Raw genomic sequence first — 20,510 nt, 5'->3', positions numbered from 1 at the left:
ACTTCCTGACCCGTAGACCACAATCAGTAAGAATAAACAACACCTTCTCCACAATAGTCCATACCGGGGCCCCACAAACTGCATACTTAGCCCCCTACTATACTCCCTATTCACACACGGCTGTGTAGCAAAATGTGGCTCCAACTCCATCTACAGGTTTAGTGATGACACAACCATAGTGGGTCGGATCTCAAACAACGATCAGTCAGCGTACAGCGTACAATCTCTCCCTCAATATCAGCAAAACTAAAGAGCTGGTTATTGACTTCAGGGAGCAAAGTACTGTACACACCCCTGTCTGCATCAATGGTGCCGAGGTGAAGATGGTTGACAGCTTTAAATTCCTAGGTGTGCATATCACCAACAATCTATCCTGGTCCACCCACGTCAACCCTACGACCAAGAAAGCACCTATACTTCCTCAGGAAACAAAGGGAATTCGGCAAGTCCACATTGACTCTTAACAGTTTTTAGATACACCATAGAAAGCATCCTATCTGGCTGCTTCACAGCCTGGTATGGCAACTGCTCGGCCCAAGACCATAAGAAAATGAACACAGCCTTGTCTATCACGCTAACCATCCACTGATTCTGTCTACACCTCGCATTGGAAATAACCAAAGACTCCTTCCACTTATTCATTCTTCCAACTTTTTCTATCAGACAGGAGATACAAAAGTCTGAGAACACACACTGACAGGTTCAAAAACAGCTTCTTCCCCGCTGTTACCAGACTCCTGAATGACTCTCTAGTGGACTGATCTGATCTTTTCACACACCTTCTCTACTGAGTAATACTGCACTCCATATGCTCACCCATTGCCTGTGTCTATGTATTTACATTGTGTATTTATGTATGTCCTACTTTTTTTTCATGTATGGAATGATCTGCCTGGATGTACGCAGAACAATACTTTTCACTGTACCTCGGTACATGTGACAATAAAACAAATCCAAATCCAGTAATGTCAGATTGGATTTGTCCTGCGTTTTGTGGACAATATAAACCAGGCTAATTTTTCACTTTGCCAGGTAGATGCCAGGAGGTAGATGCCAGTGGCCAGATGCCACTGTACTGAAGCAGCTTGGATACAGGTGCAGCTAGTTCTAAAACACAAGTCATGACTATGTTTTGGGTTAGCTTTCCTTTCTTTTCTTGCATCACTTCTTATCACTTCAAATTTGACAAGCGATGCTAATCAATTGAAATGTTATTTTTAGGTTTTCCAAAGGTTGAAAGAATTTTTGTCCATCATTCTGACACTTCCATTGATTTGTCGGCATTGCTTTAAATTTAACCCAAATGCAATTTTCTAATCCAAACTACTAGTGAAATTGAGTACTATTAGCACGTTGCCTCCTGGACAGACTCAGGCTCCCAGCATCACCAGAGATTGAAGGTGATTAACATTCCTACCTTTATATCCAGTGTCAGTAATTCATGGCATGGCTTGCACGACTTCTGACAACGTTCTGACCTCATTTATAACAGTGCACAAAAGTCAGCCTCATTTATTCAACATTATTAATGCCCGAATGCTGAAGGGTAATTAGGGATGGGCCTAACTAGTGGCGTTGCCAGTGACGCCCCCAACACAGAATGAATAAATGCCAAGCCTATTTAAAAAAAAAAAATCAATCATAATGGAACTCACGATTCAAAACTTCAATCTCAGCTAATCTTGGTTGTAATCACATTTTTCATTGATATTGTTGTCACCTCCATTGCTATGTATTTATGTGCCAACTTTGGGGTCATAATTTCTGGTTGCCACCTTAATTGTACTGATATCTGGTTAGCTCATGTGTCTTCTCTTTGTTGTTAACAGGGACTGATTTGCTGGGACTCCTGTCCTCGCTCTACTTTTTCTCTCAGGCTTTCCAACCCGCATTTCATACCTGTCTGGTTATTATTTCACCCCCGAGTCGCACGATTATTGCATTTTAAGGGGGAAAAAAGTTAATCCCCGAAAACCGACATTAATGGCAGAAGTTGGCTGTGGTTAATTATTAAACAATTAAGGGTTTACTTTACCTGCACGGATGTGATGGATGCAGTGTGACCCTGCAGAACTGCCAACGGCGCACATGTTCGAAGGCACCAAACCCGAATGATTTTATCACAGCTGCCTGCAGCAATCATGGTATTTTCATAATTTACTGTCATATCCGAGATTTCAGCAGAATGTCCTCGCAATGTTGCCAGTAGTCTGCCGTCATCTGTTGTCCAGATCTTCACCAGACAATCATCAGATCCCTGTACATTTAATTTTTAAAGAATGTCAATTTATAGCTTAACAGGCGCTATCAGACAGATTTATTCACAAGTTTTCCCATTCACCTTGTCGACGCACATTGGTGCTTTGTATCACAATAGCATGGATAATATATTATATACACATACACACATTGTTAAGCAATTCCTTGATAAATACTCATCCTTAATTTCCCTGCATGGTCTCCCACATCCCTTTCCCCAGCGCCACCCCAGCACTGTCATCTCCTCCAGCCCGATGAACTCTCTGCGCTCATCTCATTCCAGCCTCTTGAGGATCCAGGTTTGATTGTCAGCTGTACCTTCCAACTGCCTGGGCCCTAAGCTCTGAAATTTCTTGCCCAAGCCTTTCAATCTCTCTACCTCTTCATCCTCCTTAAAACCTTCTTCTTTGACCATCTGCCCTCTACATGTAGCCCGGTGAAGTGCCTTGGGACATTTTATTATATTGTAGGCCCTTAATAAACACAGGCTATTTTTACTGTCGACCGTAAGTGTAGAAATCATCACCTGTACTTTTGTAGAGTACAAAGTAATTTCCAAACTGGGAACATTGACTAATTTTACTTCTAATAGTACAAGCAATTCCCCAAAGACCTTCTCCTCAGAATGTGCAGCCATTTTGTTTGTCATTCCTGGAATAAGAGCAATCTAACACACTGGCCACAAGAGCTGTTGCTCTGCTGGTAGAACCACATTGTGCCAGAAAATAAATCAAACCATTTAATCTTCAATAAAATGTGATTCCCTGATAGTTTGGTCAATCAGACTCCTCAAAATCAAGACAAATTATATTTATTTGGAAATCCTAAAATCTGAGAAGACAGCCAATTAAATGTTCAATTTGGCATGGATGTTTATCAGTCACACACGGTCTAGTTATAATACAACTGTCATTATGCCTAACATTTGCAACTTTATGTGATTGCTAACAACATTAATTGACCTGACAGCACCAAATGCTAAATGCAGGAGGCGTAGACAGATCTTCGAGGAATTCAGGGATGCTGTGGGCTCAGGAAACTTTGGGCTGTAAATTAAGATGTGCGATTAAGATTGCGCTTATTTGTTATTTTTAAACCTTCAAACTCTCTTGAGATAAGGGAAAGTTGGGTCAATTTAGATTTTGGTCGAGCTCCTCGTGATCAAGGAGATATTTCGGTCCTTTGCAAAGAAAAAAAACACAGAATACCAAAAGGAGGAGCCTAACAGGCAGAACCAAGTGCATAAATGAAGGGTTACAGCAGGGTCCGAGGAGACTGGTGATGGCAAAGTCACTGCCAAACAGAAGCGTTCTTGAGGAGAAGGTCTCCGTCAGTGGGAAAGCCAAGGGCAGGATGGAGAAACTGTGTCAGCGAGCTCAGCCGGAGGGGATCCAATGCTAAAACAAGCAACTATTTAACAGAATGGCGGTAAGGAGTAACCAGTATTAGAAGAACAAAGGCGAAGAACAGGCAAGCTTGAGCGGTACAATATGGTTCCACACTTCCAGACTTAGCAAATGTAAAATACAGGGAAATTGGCAAAATCAAGAAATGGGCTGTGCTTCCCCACCCCATCTCACACTATTATTTAAATAGCTCCTCTGAATAGTAACATTTTTATTTAAAGGCACAAAGAAACTATACATTTCCTCAGCTCCGTAAACCTGTAAGAAAGATGCATTTTTAAAAATAAATTTAGAGTCTCCAATTCTTTTTTCCCCCCACAATTAAAGGGCAATCTAGCATGGTCAATTCACCTACTCTGCACATCTTTGAGTTGTGGAGGTGAACCCCACATAGACACGGGGAAAATGTGCAAACTCCTAACAGACAGTGACCAGGGGGCCGGGATCGAACCCGCGTCCTCAGTGCCATGATGCAGCAGGGCTAACCGCTATGCCACCATACCTCCCTGGAAAGATGCATTTAACACACATCAGGTTACTTGCCATCTTCACAACAGCACAGCAAGTGACAAAATAGTGACAAATTTCTCCATTTCAAGGATCCAATTTCCTTTTGAAAACTACTATGGATCTGCTTGCAAGACTTTCAGGCAGTGCATTCCAGTTGATGACTACTCACGATGTTAAACAATTTCTCATAACGTCTGCTCTGGATTCTTTTGAAAATGATCTTATACCTGTGGATTACCAGCTCTTCTAACAGTGAGAGCAGATTCTCCCTATCTACTTGATATTAAAACCTCATATAATTTTGACAACCTCTATTAATGAATCTCCTCTCCACCTTCTCTGTTCCAAGGAGCACAAGCCCAGCTTCTCCAGTGTCTTCACATGACTGAAGTCCCTTAACCTGGTTCCATTCTGGTAAATTACTCCCTAAAGTGTGGTGCCCAGAATTAAAGACAATGCTCTAGCTGAGATCTAACCAGTGACTTAAAGGTTCAGCATAACTTCCTTGCTTTTGAATTCTATGCCTTCATTATTTGTATTTATTCATAATGAAACATCAATATCAATTTGAACATCTAAGTTTTTCTCCTTTCTGTCCCATCATATGTTCGTCTCAAAAACTAACGTGGTGTTACGACTCTCATTCTTTCCTAGGACCTCAAGACTGTGGAATTAGATACCTCCTTAGTATGTTCCCTTCTCCGACAAAGTTTCTAATTTTTCAAATCTAACCTTGGTGTCACCAAATAACTGTTTCCTGATTTATCCCTGGCGCAAATTAACGGGTCAGAAACAGAGTCCCATTTTGGACACATTTAGCAGGGTGTTACTCACCACTGGAAGTGCCGAGAACGGCATCGCTATTTAACGGCACTTTGCTGGTTTTGTGAGCCTTGGCAAAGAACGCCCGGTGAGGCCGCACTTGCATCATTTCCTGCACTGGCGAGCTGAGGGCAAGGCACCCCTGGGCCTGATCCTTGGCATGGGCAACCTGGCACCCATGCACCTTGAGTGGCACTGCCAGGGTACCTGGGTGGCACTGCCATGATGCCAGGCTAGCAGTACCAAGATGCCAAGGTGTCAGCAGGGGTGTGAGGGTACCATCTTGCCCAGAGCATGATCACCCAGGGGGTCTCTGATGGCCTGGGAGACCCGCCCCCGGTGCCATCACGCCTAGTCCATGTTTGTGGACACCAGTGCAAAACAGCGCCATGGAGCGGTCTCCCTGGCGAGACCATTCCTTTCCAGGCCCTGGGGGAATCCAGCGAATATATATTTAAATGAGCTTAATGGCTCACTTAAATATCTCGCCCAACGAGGGCAAGATCCAGATCGCGATGTCCCGCGAGATTAAACGGTCTTGTTGCGTCACCAAGTGACGAGGCCATTAAAAGCTTCCCGGTATACAAAGAACAAAGAAAAGTACAGCACAGGAACAGGCCCTTCGGCCCTCCAAGCTTGCGCCGACCATGCTGCAGTCTAAGCTAAAATCTTCTACACTTCCGTGGTCCGTATCCCTCTAGTCCCATGCTATTCATGTATTTGTCACGATGCCCCTTAAACTTCACTATCGTCCCTGCTTCCACCACCTCCTCCTACAGCGAGTTCCAGACACCCACGACCCTCTGTGTAAAAAGACATACCCCATACATCTCCTCTAAACCCCACCACTCGCACCTTAAACCTATGCCCCCTAGTAACTGACCCCTCTACCCTGGGAAAAAGTCTCTGACTATCCACTCTGTCTGTCCACTCATAATTTTGTAGACCTCTATCAGGTCGTCCCTCAACCTCCTTTGTTCCAGTGAGAACAAACCAAGTTTATTCAACCGCTCCTCATAGCTAATACCAGGCAACATCCTGGTAAATCTCTTCTGCACCCTCTCTAAAGCCTCCACATCCTTCTGGTAGTGTGGCGACCAGAATTGAACACTATACTCCAAGTGTGGCCTAACTAAGGTTCTATACAGCTGCACATGACTTGCAAATTTTTATACTCAATGCCCCGGCCAATGAAGGCAAGCATGCCGTATGCCTTCTTGACTACCTTCTCCACCTGTGTTGCCCCTTTCAGTGACCTGTGGAGCTGTACACCAAGATCCCTGACTGTCAATACTCTTGAGGGTTCTACTATTCACTGTATATTCCCCACTTGTAGTAGACCTTCCAAAGTGCATTACCTGACATTTTGTCCGGATTAAACTCCATCTGCCATCTCGCTGCCCAAGTCTCCAAACAATCTAAATCCTGCTGTATCCTCTGACAATCCTCATCCCTATCTGCAATTCCACCAACCTTTGTGTCGTCTGCAAACTTACTAATCAGACCAGTTAAATTTTCCTCCAAATCATTTCTATATATTATGAACAGCAAAGGTCCCAGCATTGATCCCTGTGGAACACCACTAGTCACAGCCGTCCAATTAGAAAAGCACCCTTCCATTGCTACTCTCTGCCTTCTATGACCCAGCCAGTTCTGTATCCATCTTATCAGCTCACCTCTGAACCCGTGTGACTTCACCTTTTGTACCAGTCTGCCATGAGGGGCCTTGTCAAAAGCCTTACTGAAGTCCATATAGACAACATCCACTGCCCTACCTGCATCAATCACCTTTGTGACCTCCTCGAAACACTCAATCAAGTTAGTGAGACACGATCTCCCCTTCACAATACCGTGCTGCCTCTCGCTAATATGACCACTTGCTTCCAAATGGGAATAGATCCTGTCTCGAAGAATTCTCTCCAGTAATTTCCCTACCGCTCACTGGCCTGTAGTTCCCTGGATTATCCTTGCTACCCTTCTTAAACAAAGGAACAACATTGGCTATTCTCCAGTCCTCCGGGACATCACCTGAAGACAGTGAGGATCCAAAGATTTCTGTCAAGGCCTCAGCAATTTCCTCTCTAGCCTCCTTCAGTATTCTGGGGTAGATCCCATCAGGCCCTAGGGACTTATCCACCTTAATATTTTTCAAGACGCCCAACACCTCGTCTTTTTGGATCTCAATGTGACCCAGGCTATCTACACACCCTTCTCCAGACTCAACATCCACCAATTCCTTCTCTTTGGTGAATAATGATGCAAAGTATTCATTTAGTACCTCGCCCATTTCCTCTGGCTCCACACATAGATTCCCTCCCCTGTCCTTCAGTGGGCCAACTCTTTTCCCGGCTACGCTCTTGCTTTTTATGTACGTGTAAAAAGCCTTGGGATTTTCCTTAACCCTATTTGCCAATGACTTTTTGTGAACCCTTTTAGCCCTTCTGGTTCCTTGCTTAAGTTCCTTCCTACTTTCCTTATATTCCACACAGGCTTCGTCTGTTCCCAGCCTTCTTGCCCTGACAAGTGCCTCCTTTTTCTTTTTGATGAGCCCTACAATACCCTGCATTATCCAAGGTTCCCGATATTTGCCATATTTATCCTTCTTCCTCATAGGAACATGCCGGTCCTGAATTCCTTTCAACTGACATTTGAAAGCCTCCCACATGTTAGACGTTGATTTACCCTCAAACATCCACCCCCAATCTATGTTCTTCACTTCCTGCCTAATATTGTTACAATTAGCCTTCCCCCAATTTAGCACATTCACCCTAGGACCACTCTTATCCTTGTCCACCAGCACTTTAAAACTTACTAAATTGTGGTCACCGTTCGCAAAATGCTCCCCTACAGAAACTTCTACCCCCTGGCCGGGGTCATTCCACAATATCAGGTCCAGTACAGCCCCTTACCTAGTTGGACTATCTACATATTGTTTTAAGAAGCCCTCCTGGGTGCTCCTTACAAACTCTGCCCCACCAAGCCTCTAGCACTAAATGAGTCCCAGTCAATATTGGGGAAGTTAAAATCTCCCATCACAACAACCCTGGTGCTTTTACTCCTTTCCAAAATCTGTCTACCTATCTGCTCCTCTATCTCCTGCTGGCTGTTGGGAGGCCTGTTGTAAACCCCCAACATTGTGACTGCACCCTTCTTTTCCTGATCTCTACACATAGCCTCGCTGCCCTGAGGTGTCCTCCCGCAGTACAGCTGTGGTATTCTCCCTAACCTCCACCCCTTTTACATCCCCCTCTATCCCGCCTGAAACAACTAAATCCTGAAATGTTTAGCTGCCAATCCTGTCCTTTCCTCAACCAGGTCTCTGTAATGGCAACAACATCATAGTTCCAAGTACTAATCCAAGCTCTAAGTTCATCTGCCTTACCTGTTACACTTCTTGTATTAAAACATATGCACTTCAGGCCACCAGTCCCACTGTTTTCAGCAACATCTCACTGTCTGCTCTTCCTCAGAGCCATAGTGGCCCTATTTCCTCGTTCTCCCTCAATTTTTTCACCTTCTGACGTATTGCTCCGGTACCCACCCCCTGCCATACTAGTTTAAACACTGACGTGTGACACTCGCAAACCTCGCGGCCAGGATATTTATGCCTCTCCAGTTTAGATGCAACCCGTCCTTATACAGGTCACACCTGCCCCGAAAGAGCTCCCAGTGGTCCAGATAATGGAAACCCTCCCTCCTACACCAGCTGTTTAGCCACGTGTTTAGCTGCTATATCTTCCTATTCCTAGCCTCACTGGCACGTGGCACAGGGAGTAATCCTGAGATTACAACCCGAGAGGTCCTGTCTTTTAACTTTCTGCCTAGCTCCCTGAACTCCTGCTGTAGGCCCTCATCTCCCTTCCTGCCTATGTCGTTAGTACCAATATTTATCTGTTATTCTTTTCCGTCTTGGGTGTAGTTGTGCACTCAGGACTTTGTCCCTTCACTTGGACTTTCCAACTAATTAAAATATTAAACTACCCTTTTTGTAATCGGAATTTGCAATACTCACAGCGAGGTTATAACATTATATGCCCTCATCAGTCCATGGAGGTTTTCACTCTCCATGTGAGCAAACTACACAATTCACACTTACCCACCCAGTTCACACACCCCTTCAGTCCCTTTACCACATGAGCGTTGTTCCCCAATGGATTGACAACCATGAGGGTTCAAAAACATTCTCTTAGTCCCATACATTAAAGGACATGCGAGTAAAGAGGTTTTGCTTTCATGCGCATGCTAGTCAAAGTGGGATTCTATATAATATACAATAACTGTGCTGTCACAAACAGGAGTTTTGGACTAATTGATTACTGCACTCACAGCCAAGATGAAAGAACCAATCATTTCTTACGACTGCGAAAAGCCACCATATTTCTTTTAACCAAATTATTAGGTGCCACATCACCTTAATCCACAGTATGTCTGCTCTTATTACTATTTATTGACCTACTTAAGAAACCATAATGTACCGCAGTCTATTCCTATTAAATCAAAGTAGTCTTCTGCTTGAAAAAAATTCAAATTATTCAGTAATCTGAACCATATTTAAATAAAACAACAGAGGAGCATTTTCCACAATTTCCATTCAAATTTATACATAATACAAATTAAGCAGCTTTCAACTAAGAACATATGTATCATAATACATACATGCACACATATCTATTTATTTTTATTCATGATTAAATAAAACCACACGTACATTTATTCAAAACTGAGCTGCAATGTGCACGAGTACACAAGTAGGCATATGCATGATCGCAGACACCATTCAACTGCGTCCACCGGATGGTTAAATAAAGCACCCAGCTGATCTGACATCTTGCCTCTACTTATCCTTGGAGACTTCTACTCAAACAACATGCAGCTTATCTTCATGTTACTTTATCTTTATTAGCTTACGCTTGTGTTACCAAGTGAATGTTACATACAAGAGACCTACTTGAATTCAGGCAGTCTCATCCTAGTTTCCAGTAAGACAACAGGCTAAAAATATAATTTAGGAGTAAATGACACTCAGCCAACAACCTTAAAGGCCAAAGAGGAGGACCAAAATGGAATTTGCGTTCAGTGATGGGGCGGAGAATCCAGTTTCCCGCACGAAATTGGGACCGGCGCTGGTTCCGCGATTCCCCGCCCCCCGAAAAGCGACGTACACGGGGAGAATTCCCGACGGTGTGGACCACTCATGGTCCCACCGTCCGTGATACCCGGGTGGCAGCTGCGGACTCAGTCCGGGGCCGCCACAGCCGAGGGAGGGCCGATCTGAGGGCACGGGGGGGCTTCTCATTCGGGACTGGGCTTTGTTTATGCGGGCGGGCGAGCGGCCGATCGGGGCCACTATTTCCACAGTCCACATCCACGGGCTGAGTCCACCATGGAGCACGGCACAGCCGCCGGAGGCCGCCGCCGTACACGTGCGCAGCCTCTGACCCAGAAGTGCGGAGGGCTGTATCAGCAGCTGGAGCTGCGAGCTCCACGACAGTTGCCTGCTAGCCCCCTGCAAGGCTGTGAATCTGTGGCCTTTTGACGCCAGTTTTCCTGGTGTAAAAGGCCACAGTTTCCACAATGGCGTGGGGACATAGTCCCTGAAATGGAGAATCCAGCCCCATATTCTTGCAACAGAGGATGCTCTTGAGATAGCATTCAAGTTAAATTTTTGGACTGAGCTTCTGACGCTTTGCATTTGGGTATTACCTGAGCAAGTGAGGCAGCCGATTAGTGTCCAAAGTGGAATAAAGTACATAATTCTTCAGTGCAAGCATCTCTCACGTCGAAATGAAAGGAATTCAAATAGCTGCCATCGCGTCACTGAAATACCCCAAGTACTTTGCACACAATTAGCTATAATAAAATGCAATCTCTTTAATAAAAAACAATGCAGTAACTGTCTTGCACTCACAAGTTCAGAAGAAATATATATTTTTTAAAACAGAAATTATTTCTCTCCAACATCGTGCCTTTCAGAATCCCCAAGAGGAGGCCACAGTAACAATGTATTCGGTCTCCCTTTAAGATAGGCAAAATACAAATGAGCTCCAAAAACCTCAAAAGCTCCAGATTTGGAATTTCATAACGTAACCCAGATTTGTTTTATTTCTTTCAGATCTAAAGGAAACATGTCTGTTTTTCTATTCTAAATTAAAGGAACACACAAGACAATGCTCGAAAATAGATTTGACAGCACAGCAAATCTATAAACTCAAGATGTGGCTGCCCTCTGAGTCAGGGATCCCATCCACAAAATCTAGTGTCTATAAAAGGCCCTATTTGTGGGTTTATTCTCACCTTTTTAAAATAATTTAGAGCACCCAATTCATTTTTTCCAATTAAGGGGCAATTTAGCATGGCCAATCAACCTTCCCTGCCCATCTTTGGGTTGTGGGTGAGACCCACGCAAACACGGGGAGAATGTGCAAACTCCACACAGACAGTGACCCAGAACCGGGATTGAACCTAGGACCTCGGCGCCATGCAGCAGCAGTGCTACCACCGTGATATTCTGGTTTCTTCTCACCAACACGCTATTCCTTTCTCATATCATTGAATGATATGTGGTCAGTTTCCACATATATTCAAATAACGCACAGCTCCTCCCCTCTCCTCTACCTTTCTCAATTCCTCCAATCTGTCAGCCTGCTGGTCTGGTAACCAAACTTCAGTAAGCTGCAATGTCCTCCAGTTAAACATTGAGAAAATCAAGGCCATCATCTGCAGCCTCCGCCACTAACCAATTGCACTTGCCATCAATTCCAGTTCCCTCACCAGCCGTTGTCTCAGGTTGAAAAAGACTGCTTAAATACTTTGCGTCTTCATTGACGCCAAGCTGAGCTCGCAACCCATTAATACTGTGCATCGCTTACTTTCACTTTATCATATCCTCACCTGCCTCAGCTCATCTGCTGCTAAAACCCTCATCCATGCATTTACGACTTTGGGATTTAATTATTCCACTATTTCCCAGCTAATCCAGTAATGGTACTGAAGACTTGTGCTCCAGAACTAGCTGTGTCCTGAGCAAAGTTGTTCCAGAACATCTACAACACTGGCATCTACCGACAGTGTGGAAAATTGCCCAGGTATGTCCTGCCCACAAATCCAACCCGGCCAATTACCGCCCTATCAGTCTACCCTCGATCATTAGCAAAGTTCCTTCAAAAGCACCGGCATAGCCCCACTGACCGAGCAGAACAAGGGCAGCAGATGCATTGGAACACCACCATCTATAAGTTCCCTCTAAGTCACGCATCATCCTGCCTTGTAACTATATCTTGTCGCTTCACGGTCAATGAGTCAAATTCTAGCACTCCCTCCCTAACAGCACTGCGGGTGTTCCTATACCACATGGACAGAAGTGGTTAAAGAAGACAGCACCACCAACACCTTAGAATCATAGAACGCTACAGCGCAGGAGTCCATTCGGCCCATCAAGTCCGCACCGACCCTCTAAAAGCACACCCTACCCAGGCCTTCTCACCCGCCCTATTCCCGTAACCCCAACCAACCTACATAACTTTGGACACTAAGTGGCAATTCTATCATGGCCAATCCACCTGACACCTAAACTGCACATCTTACAAATGTGAGATGAAACCGGAGTACCCGGAGGAAACCTACGGCGGAATGGGGAGAAAGTGCAAACTCCACGCAGTCACCCAAGGTAGGAATTAAACCAGGGAGCCTGCTACTGTGAGGAAACAATGCTAACCATTGTGCCATCGTGCCACCCTCTCAAGAGTAATTAGGGATGGGCAATAAATACTGGCCTAGACATCCGCATCCCATGAACAAATAAAAAAGTGATGGAAGGGGTCAGTGACAGAGGCACTTACTCAGCAATAACCTGCTCACTAATGCTCAGTTTGGGTTCCACCAGGATCATTGAGTTGCTGATCTCATTACAGCCTTGTCCAAACATGGACCAAAGTACTGAACTCAAGAGGTGAGGCGGGAGAGACTCTACTTGACATCAAAGTAGCATTTGACAGAATATGGCATCAGGGAGTCCGAGCAAAACTGAAGTTAATGGGAATAAGGTAAATATTGGTGACATCTTAGTGACTATAGAAAACTTTCCACAGGCTGGAGCCATAGCGAGCACAAAGGAAGATGGTTGCGGTTGTTGGAGGTCAATCATCTCAGTCCCAGGGCATCACTGCAGGAGTTCCTCAGGGTAGAGTCCTAGACTCAGGTTTAGGATATTTTTCAGTGAAGCAAACCATGAGAACATGACTTGAATTTTACACAATAAATTTTGGAAGGAATGGAAATCACTTCTGCTTTTCCAATGCTAAAAGAACCCGACATTTTGGAAAAACAAATGTATTTCGGCATGAAATTCAAAATCGGTCATGGCTTCATAAGAGAGCCTGTAAGTAAGCTGATGACATGCCTATTTATCAAACCATTTAGCCTGTGTAACTACTCACTGCAGTCTTTAACCAATGTGTACAGATGAACTGAAATGTATTAGCGGACTCTTAAATCTGTTAGTAGGCACTGTCATTAATAAAATTGCTTTATTTAATGCTTTGAAGTACTTTGCTTAGAAAACAAAGGCAGAAATAAAAAATCAGCCAGGGTTTTCATTCCCGATTATTGTCCCTGCTGGGAAGTGTGTGCATGTGTACGCGATGAGGGATATCAGAGCAGACATAAGTTGGTCAGCTGTGGTGCCCGACTCGTTAGCTAGCTGCTGAATACCCTGATCAGCCTGGCTTTACAGGCTTATATGTGAATCACAGCTGAAAAGTATAAGGTATAAAGTATAAGTCAAAAGTATAAGGAAAACAGCAGAATGGCGAAAATCAAAAATGCTTAATAAACATATGCCCAGCCAGAATAATACTCAGAGGTTTGTTTTGCCAAACTGCTAGGCAAGGATGAAATTTGGTACATATACATCTTGCAGTATGGAAGTCAGGAGGGGCTTCATGTCCACAAGAGAACATTCAAAATGTTGCTGCTTTTTACAGTCCCCACACATGCTAACAAGGGAGGTTCCACAAAAGGTGCAGTGTATGACAAACCCAATTCTTAAAGCTCTTTATTATAAGAGCTTTATCCTATTTACGTTGGATAAACACACTAGAGAAAGTAATTTTCTCAAAATTGTCAGGGATATTAGGATGAGAGGCCGCCCTTATAAATTGATTATAAGATTTGGCTTGTTGCCAATTTTGTATGAGGGCCATCGCCCCACGAAACATACTGCCGAGGAGAGATGAATATGGACTTGTTACAGCCCTTCAAAAGGGAGCTTGGGAAGCGTCTCAGAGAAGACAATATAACCGGTTATGGGTGAATTTCTTGTTATATGGAATTATGCTGAGTTATGGACTATTGCCAGTCTGTGGGACTGGTTCATTTTCGTTCGGAAGTCAGAAATAAATTTTACTAAAATTCTGCTGAATTTACAGCAGGATTTCCCCCTGTGGGTTTTGCTCAACTCACAAAAATCATGATAAGGGAGTGGATGAATGGTTGTATTGGAAAGAAACTACAGGAGCAGTTATGGTTATCCAGTTGTTATTGTGAATATCAATATCAGTTACATTGATGACTCAGGGTGGGCTTGGTCTTTTGTTCCCATTTGTACGCTGATTTTAATCGCTCGACAGCTTTCTCTTTCTCTTCTCACTTTTCCCAGATAGAACTGAAGTATCGCTGTTAAAGTCTACGGGCTCAATTTATTGGCCCTGTCAGACCCAACTTGCTGTCAGGGCGAGGATGTTAAATCTCAGGAGAGGCCATTCACGAGATTTGCCACACGAAACGTCTCGTCAAACTTAATGAAATCTTGCGAGAAGTTGCAATCCTGATCGTGCCCTCACTGGGCGTTATCCAGATCAGCACATTTAAATGAAGCATTAGTACTGATTTCCACAAACATGGACCAGTCGTAATGGTACCTGGGAGGGGGAGCCCCCAGGCCATTAGAAACCCCCGGGGTGGTCGGGGACAGTGCAGAATGGCACCCTGGCACCCACTCTGGCATCTGAGCACCTTTGACCTGCCAAATTGGCATCCTGGAAGTGCCACGCAGGCATCCTGCCACTTCCAGGGTGCCCAGGTGCCAGGCTAGCACTGCCAGGGATCGTGTCCAGGGTGCCTTCCCAAGGATTGGTGGGGGGTGGGGGGGGGGGGAAATGGGGGAACGATCTGGGCAGCTCGACAAAATGGCAGCCCCCGATCTATGAGGAGCTGGGTCCGCCAACAGGAAGTGACTCAAGTGTGGCCTCAGTGGAGAGAAACTCCCGAGGTCAAAAGAAATGGCAAAGGGCCGTTAAATAGCAGGATTTCTCTCAGTGCTGCAGCTGCCAAGTAACACCCTGCTGGTCGCACCCAAAAGCATACATAGATTTTTTTTCCATTGACCCACGCCCTACTTCTCCGATTAGATCCAATTCATTAAAAATTGGGGAGGGAGAAATTGCAAGTGCATTTTTATGTTTTCCTGCTGCAATATCAGAAATTTCAGTCTTTAAGAATGGATTTCCATCGTCAAATTATAGATAGATGCCACCAGGTTTGGTAGAATATAACAAATTGTCTTTAAATAGCATTTTTAACATAATTGACCACATAAAACACATTCTCATACAGTACCTTCGATGGCAATGAATCGTTCCAATTCCTGTATTGTGTGTGCTTTGAATAATATTCTAAGCCTTGGTCAAGTAACTGATGGTAGAACACTGTGGACCTCCATAAACTAGCTGGTGGAGTAACACTCCCATTAACCAACACAGCTATTTTAAATGGGGGCGGTTTCATCCCCATCAGTCTGGGCCAGAATCAAATGGAGATCCTGTACTGAGAGAGCAGTTTGTTTGCACAGTGTGCCACCAACTGCTTGTAAAGTGCATTTTCCAACTGTTTAACTGTTCTAAAATCCTGTCTCACAGAATATTTCATAGCTGTCATTGGAAAGTTGGAGGAGACATCAAGGACAACTTCAGGGGGATTGTTATTTACAGTAAATGAATATTTATACAAGGAAGTCTGTCTGTGTTGATAAAAGATCAATATGTTCCTGCCTACGTGCCTGCCAAGGGGCAAAACTACAGTAGCATTGATAGTTATTCAGTTGTTATCGTGACTATCGAATGCAATATATTAGATGGTGCAGTAGCTGTTGAGCAGTATACTCTTGCTATGTGCATCTGTATGTGAACCTCAGGCCCAAATGTCATTCACATTCAATTATTCTCACTACAGCCTCTTGTTTCTCTGTGGTTGAACAGCCAAATAAGATATTTCATGCAGTTAAAAAAATATCAGATGCTGACACACAAGAATCTAGGAGGACCCCCCCACACAGAAACACTCATTGTGTTGCGTTTGCTCCTGGAAAGGTGACTATAGCAGCCATGTGCAAGTCCAGAGCCCAAACCATTCTACTTTGCCAGATGAAAACTGAGAAACACCAAGGGACACAAAACATCAGTAGGGGGTGTACATAGACTCCCCAAACTGTAGTGGTGATTTTAGAAATAGCATTAAACAGGAAATTAGAGGACTCGATAAAGGAATGTCTGTAATTATGGGTGACTTTAAAATGCATATAGATTAGTCAAAACAAATTAGTCACAATAACATAGAGGAGGAATTCCTGGGGTGCGTACGGGATGGCTTTCTGGATCAATACATTGAGGAACCAACTGTAGAACAGGCCATCCTAGACTGAGTATTGTGTAATGAGAAAGGGATCATTGGCAATCTAGTTGCGCGAGACCCTCGGGGATGAACGATTATAATATGATAGAATCTTTCATCAAGATGGAGAATGACATAGTTGATTCAAGGGTCTTGAATCTAAATAAATGAAACCATGATGACATGAGGCCCAAGTTGGCTATGATGGATTGGGAAACGTTATTTAAAGGGATGACGGTGAATAGTGTAAGGCCCCTTCCTGTGGATTCCCTTATTCCCCATTTCTTTTTCTTTGTCGTCATCATTTCGATCTATGGATATTTAAGGAACATATACCTTTAAATTGAGCAGAGGAAGTGAGAAACCCCAAAGTTGCAAAATGGTACACTGTGCTTTGGAGGTTTTGCTTCTGAACAGAAAAACTCAGACTTTTTGGCAGCCAAGATTTCGGAGGGATTTGGTTCAATTGGCTGGTTGGCAATGGCCATATTCTGACAGGCGGTGATTGGGCCCTCCCAAAGGGGATGGTTTTCAGAGGACACAAGAAGTGACAGTCGGATTCTGGACGCTGAGAGGAGCAGCTGTGAGTGTCTGTCTCTCTCCAGAAATACTGCCTATCTGCTGTACATCTGAACCTGCAGAGATGTTTTTGAGACCTGGATGAATCTACAGTAAAAACTATTTACAGACCGAAAACAAAAACCTCCAACTGAAGGCTTAGATTGAAGACAGGTGTACTGAAAGATGTTCATCTGAAACAAAGACTTGTATCCTTTTACTTTCATCATTATTTCACGCCACTCTTTCCCCTCTGTGTTTGTGACTTGCGTGTGTGCAGAGGGTGGGGTGAATTAAAAAGGAGGAAGGAGCGGGTTAGCAATTAGATTATAGTTAGCCTGTTGTATTTGCTACATAGTTAATTATAGTTATTGTTATTATTTTAAAAATTGTGTTTAAATTTACAAACATGGTGACTGTAGTTACTGGGCAGTCATAGACCAAAGACTTTGGGTATTTTCTAAGAATTATTTGTTAATTTCAATTGTGTTGCAACCTCAGGTCAAGTGGAGCTGTAATTGACTGCGCACTATTACAGGCTGTTGTAACAATAGGCAATGGCAAACATTCAAGGAGCGCATGGGTGAACTGCAACAATTGTTTATTCCTGTCTGGCGCAAAAGTAAAACGGGAAAGGTGGCCAAGCCGTGGCTTACAACGGAAGTTAAAGATAGTATTAGATCCAACTAAGGAGCATACAAATTGGCTAAGATAAACATACCTGAGGATTAGGAACAGTTTAAAATTCAGCATAGGACAACCAAGGGATTGATTAAGAAGGGGAAAATAGACTATGAGAATAAGCTTGTGGAAAATATAAAAATTGACTGTTTCTATAGGTATGTGAAGAGAAAAAGAGTGGTGAAGACAGATGTAGAAATGTAGGTCCCTTACAGTCCGTAACAGGGGAATTTATAATGTGGAACAAATAAATGGCTGACCAACTAAATACATACTTTGGTTCTTTCATCACAAAGGAGTGCACGGTTGAAGACTCTGGTCTGTACTCGTTGGAGTTTTGAGGAAGAGGGGGATCTTATTGAAACTTCGAGGATACTGTGAGGCCTGGATAAAGTGGATGTGGTGAGAATGTTTCCACTTGTAGGAAAAACTAGAACCAGAGGACACAATCTCAGACTAAAGGGATGATCCTTTAAAACAGAGATGAGGAGGAATTTCTTTAGCCAGAAGGTGGTGAATCTGTGGAACTCTTTGCCGCAGGAAGCTGTGGAGGCCAAATCACTGAGTGTCTTCAAGACAGAGATAGATGGGTTCTTGATTAATAAGAGGACCAGGGGTTATGGGGAGAAGGCAGGCGAATGAGAAAATATCAGCCATGATTGAATGGCGGAGCAGACTCAATGGGTCGAGTGGCCTAATTCAGCTTCTATGTCTTATGGTCTTATGGACACAAATTACATACCAGAAATGTTTGGGAACACAGGGTTTCGTGAGAAAGGAACTGAAAGGAGATCGGTATTAGTAGAGAAGTAGTATTGGGGAAATTGATGGCATTGAAGGTCGATGCACATGTTACTGCACATGTTCAGTCTCTTTTTAAACAAACTGCCCCTTCGCTCACTGCTTTCTCCAACCCTCCTGCTCACCTTCCCTCAACCTTCCCACTTGACACTTCCCTCTCCCGATCCTACCACTCACAACCTCCCTCCCATGATCCTCCAAATTGCTGCAACTCCCCAACACAACCCCATCCCTATCCTCCCATCCCTCTTCCGAACTCTCACTGCTTGTCATTCGCCGCCTCACTCGCCACAACACTTGCTGAGGGTGTGGGCTCAGTAGAAAGGCGATGCAACGAGAGGGAAGGAGTGAGAGGGGCTGCAAGAGGGAGGGAGGGAGGGAGCAGGGCAGGTGGAGAGAAATAGAAAGCAAGTGGGCCCCAGGGGTCGTAGTGAGCGGGGTGTTCAGGCAAGGGTGATGGCAAGTTGGATCCAGGAAGCGGCTAGCTAGAGTTAAGTAGGAAGTGCTAGTAGTTAAGAGTTCTTAAATTAGTAAGAACTAGAGGACTTTGGGACCAGTTAAGATTCAAGACAGCCAACAGCCTGCGTTCTGACATGATATAACATATACTGACTAATTATGTTGTTGTGATCTCTACATGGATATTTATTGAGAAAGGAAACCAAATGATGAAAAATATTAATCAGCTACTCAAAAAATAATATCTTGTCTGGCAATTAGTGAAATGTACACAGTTATTACAGTGATAAAACCATAATCACCATAGGCAAGAATATATTCACAGCACAATTAAAAGGCAAAATGAGCAACAATTGTCATTTCTGAACACAATTTCAAAACATAATTGTCCATTTTACATGGTTCATTTCAAGGCAATAAAATATGAAAATTCACTTATAATTAACCAGTGACTTTTCTACATAACTGTGAAAACTGGCATACTCCTGCCATCAAGAAAGTATATTCCATTTTAGTTCGCTTTTGCTCACAGCATTTAAAGAGGTTGCTGTGATATTTCAATGAATTAATTTTAATTCACTCACCAGGCTAGCGATATAACTCATGAACTGTGCAAAGCATAAGCAGAATCAAAATGTTTACATGCAGTATTCAACTTAAAATGAGTACATTTATGTTTTATTTAAAATTGATATTATTTTTGGATTTTGGGGGCATTTTGGTGCTAATCATGGTCACTGGTCACTGGAATATGAATAGCACCTCATTCAAAACATCCAGTGCGGGTTTCAAATACTCCCACTCTAGCCATAGTGCAACTGACATGCAGGGACAATGCTCTCCCTCTGTTCTGTCCCCAAAACATGCCATGGCCAAACATAAGAATAGCATCCTTTACATTATCAGTGAGGCATTTCCACTTTTCATAGCCATGTTCACAGTGGCTTATGAATTAAGTACAAAATACTTTTAGTTTTATGCACTGGATTTATTGTCTTAGCATCTACAGAGTTGGCTTTCATCTCTGCAGTCTGCATTGAATTCAAACCCAGGTCCCAAAATGAAACCCATTCCCCGCCACCACCACCTTTTCTTTTGATGTGTTTGATCACTTCCATTTTATGTTATAAATACAAGGGGTCTGGAAGAAGATAAGCCAAAAGTTGCTGAAGTAGAAACAGCAATGCTGCAATTTGTAAAGAAATTAGAAGTGCAATTGGTTCATAAAAACGTGAACCTGGATACTAAAGACATTTGGATAAAAATATGCTTTTAAAAAATTGTTACATTTTGTTATGATACTAAACAGAATGATGTCATTAATTCTACCTCTCACACGTTCCACTATCG

The 20,510-nt window shown here is 43.5% G+C and overlaps 1 protein-coding gene across 3 annotated transcripts in view; it reads right to left on the bottom strand.

Moving 5' to 3' along the window:
- phip (pleckstrin homology domain interacting protein) overlaps positions 1-20,510 on the bottom strand; it is a 323,766-nt gene that overhangs the window by 194,221 nt on the left and 109,035 nt on the right. For all 3 annotated transcript variants that reach the window (XM_072499823.1, XM_072499824.1, XM_072499825.1), the window contains exon 8: positions 2,036-2,257. In XM_072499823.1, coding sequence (XP_072355924.1) covers positions 2,036-2,257 — 222 coding nt within the window. The remainder of the gene's footprint in view (positions 1-2,035; positions 2,258-20,510) is intronic.

Source organism: Scyliorhinus torazame, chromosome 4 (genome assembly GCF_047496885.1).
Source record: "Scyliorhinus torazame isolate Kashiwa2021f chromosome 4, sScyTor2.1, whole genome shotgun sequence".
In the NCBI taxonomy this organism is placed as follows: Eukaryota; Metazoa; Chordata; class Chondrichthyes; order Carcharhiniformes; family Scyliorhinidae; genus Scyliorhinus; species Scyliorhinus torazame.
Note: the sequence above shows the minus strand (reverse complement) of the source record. Positions and strands in the feature narration are given on the sequence as shown.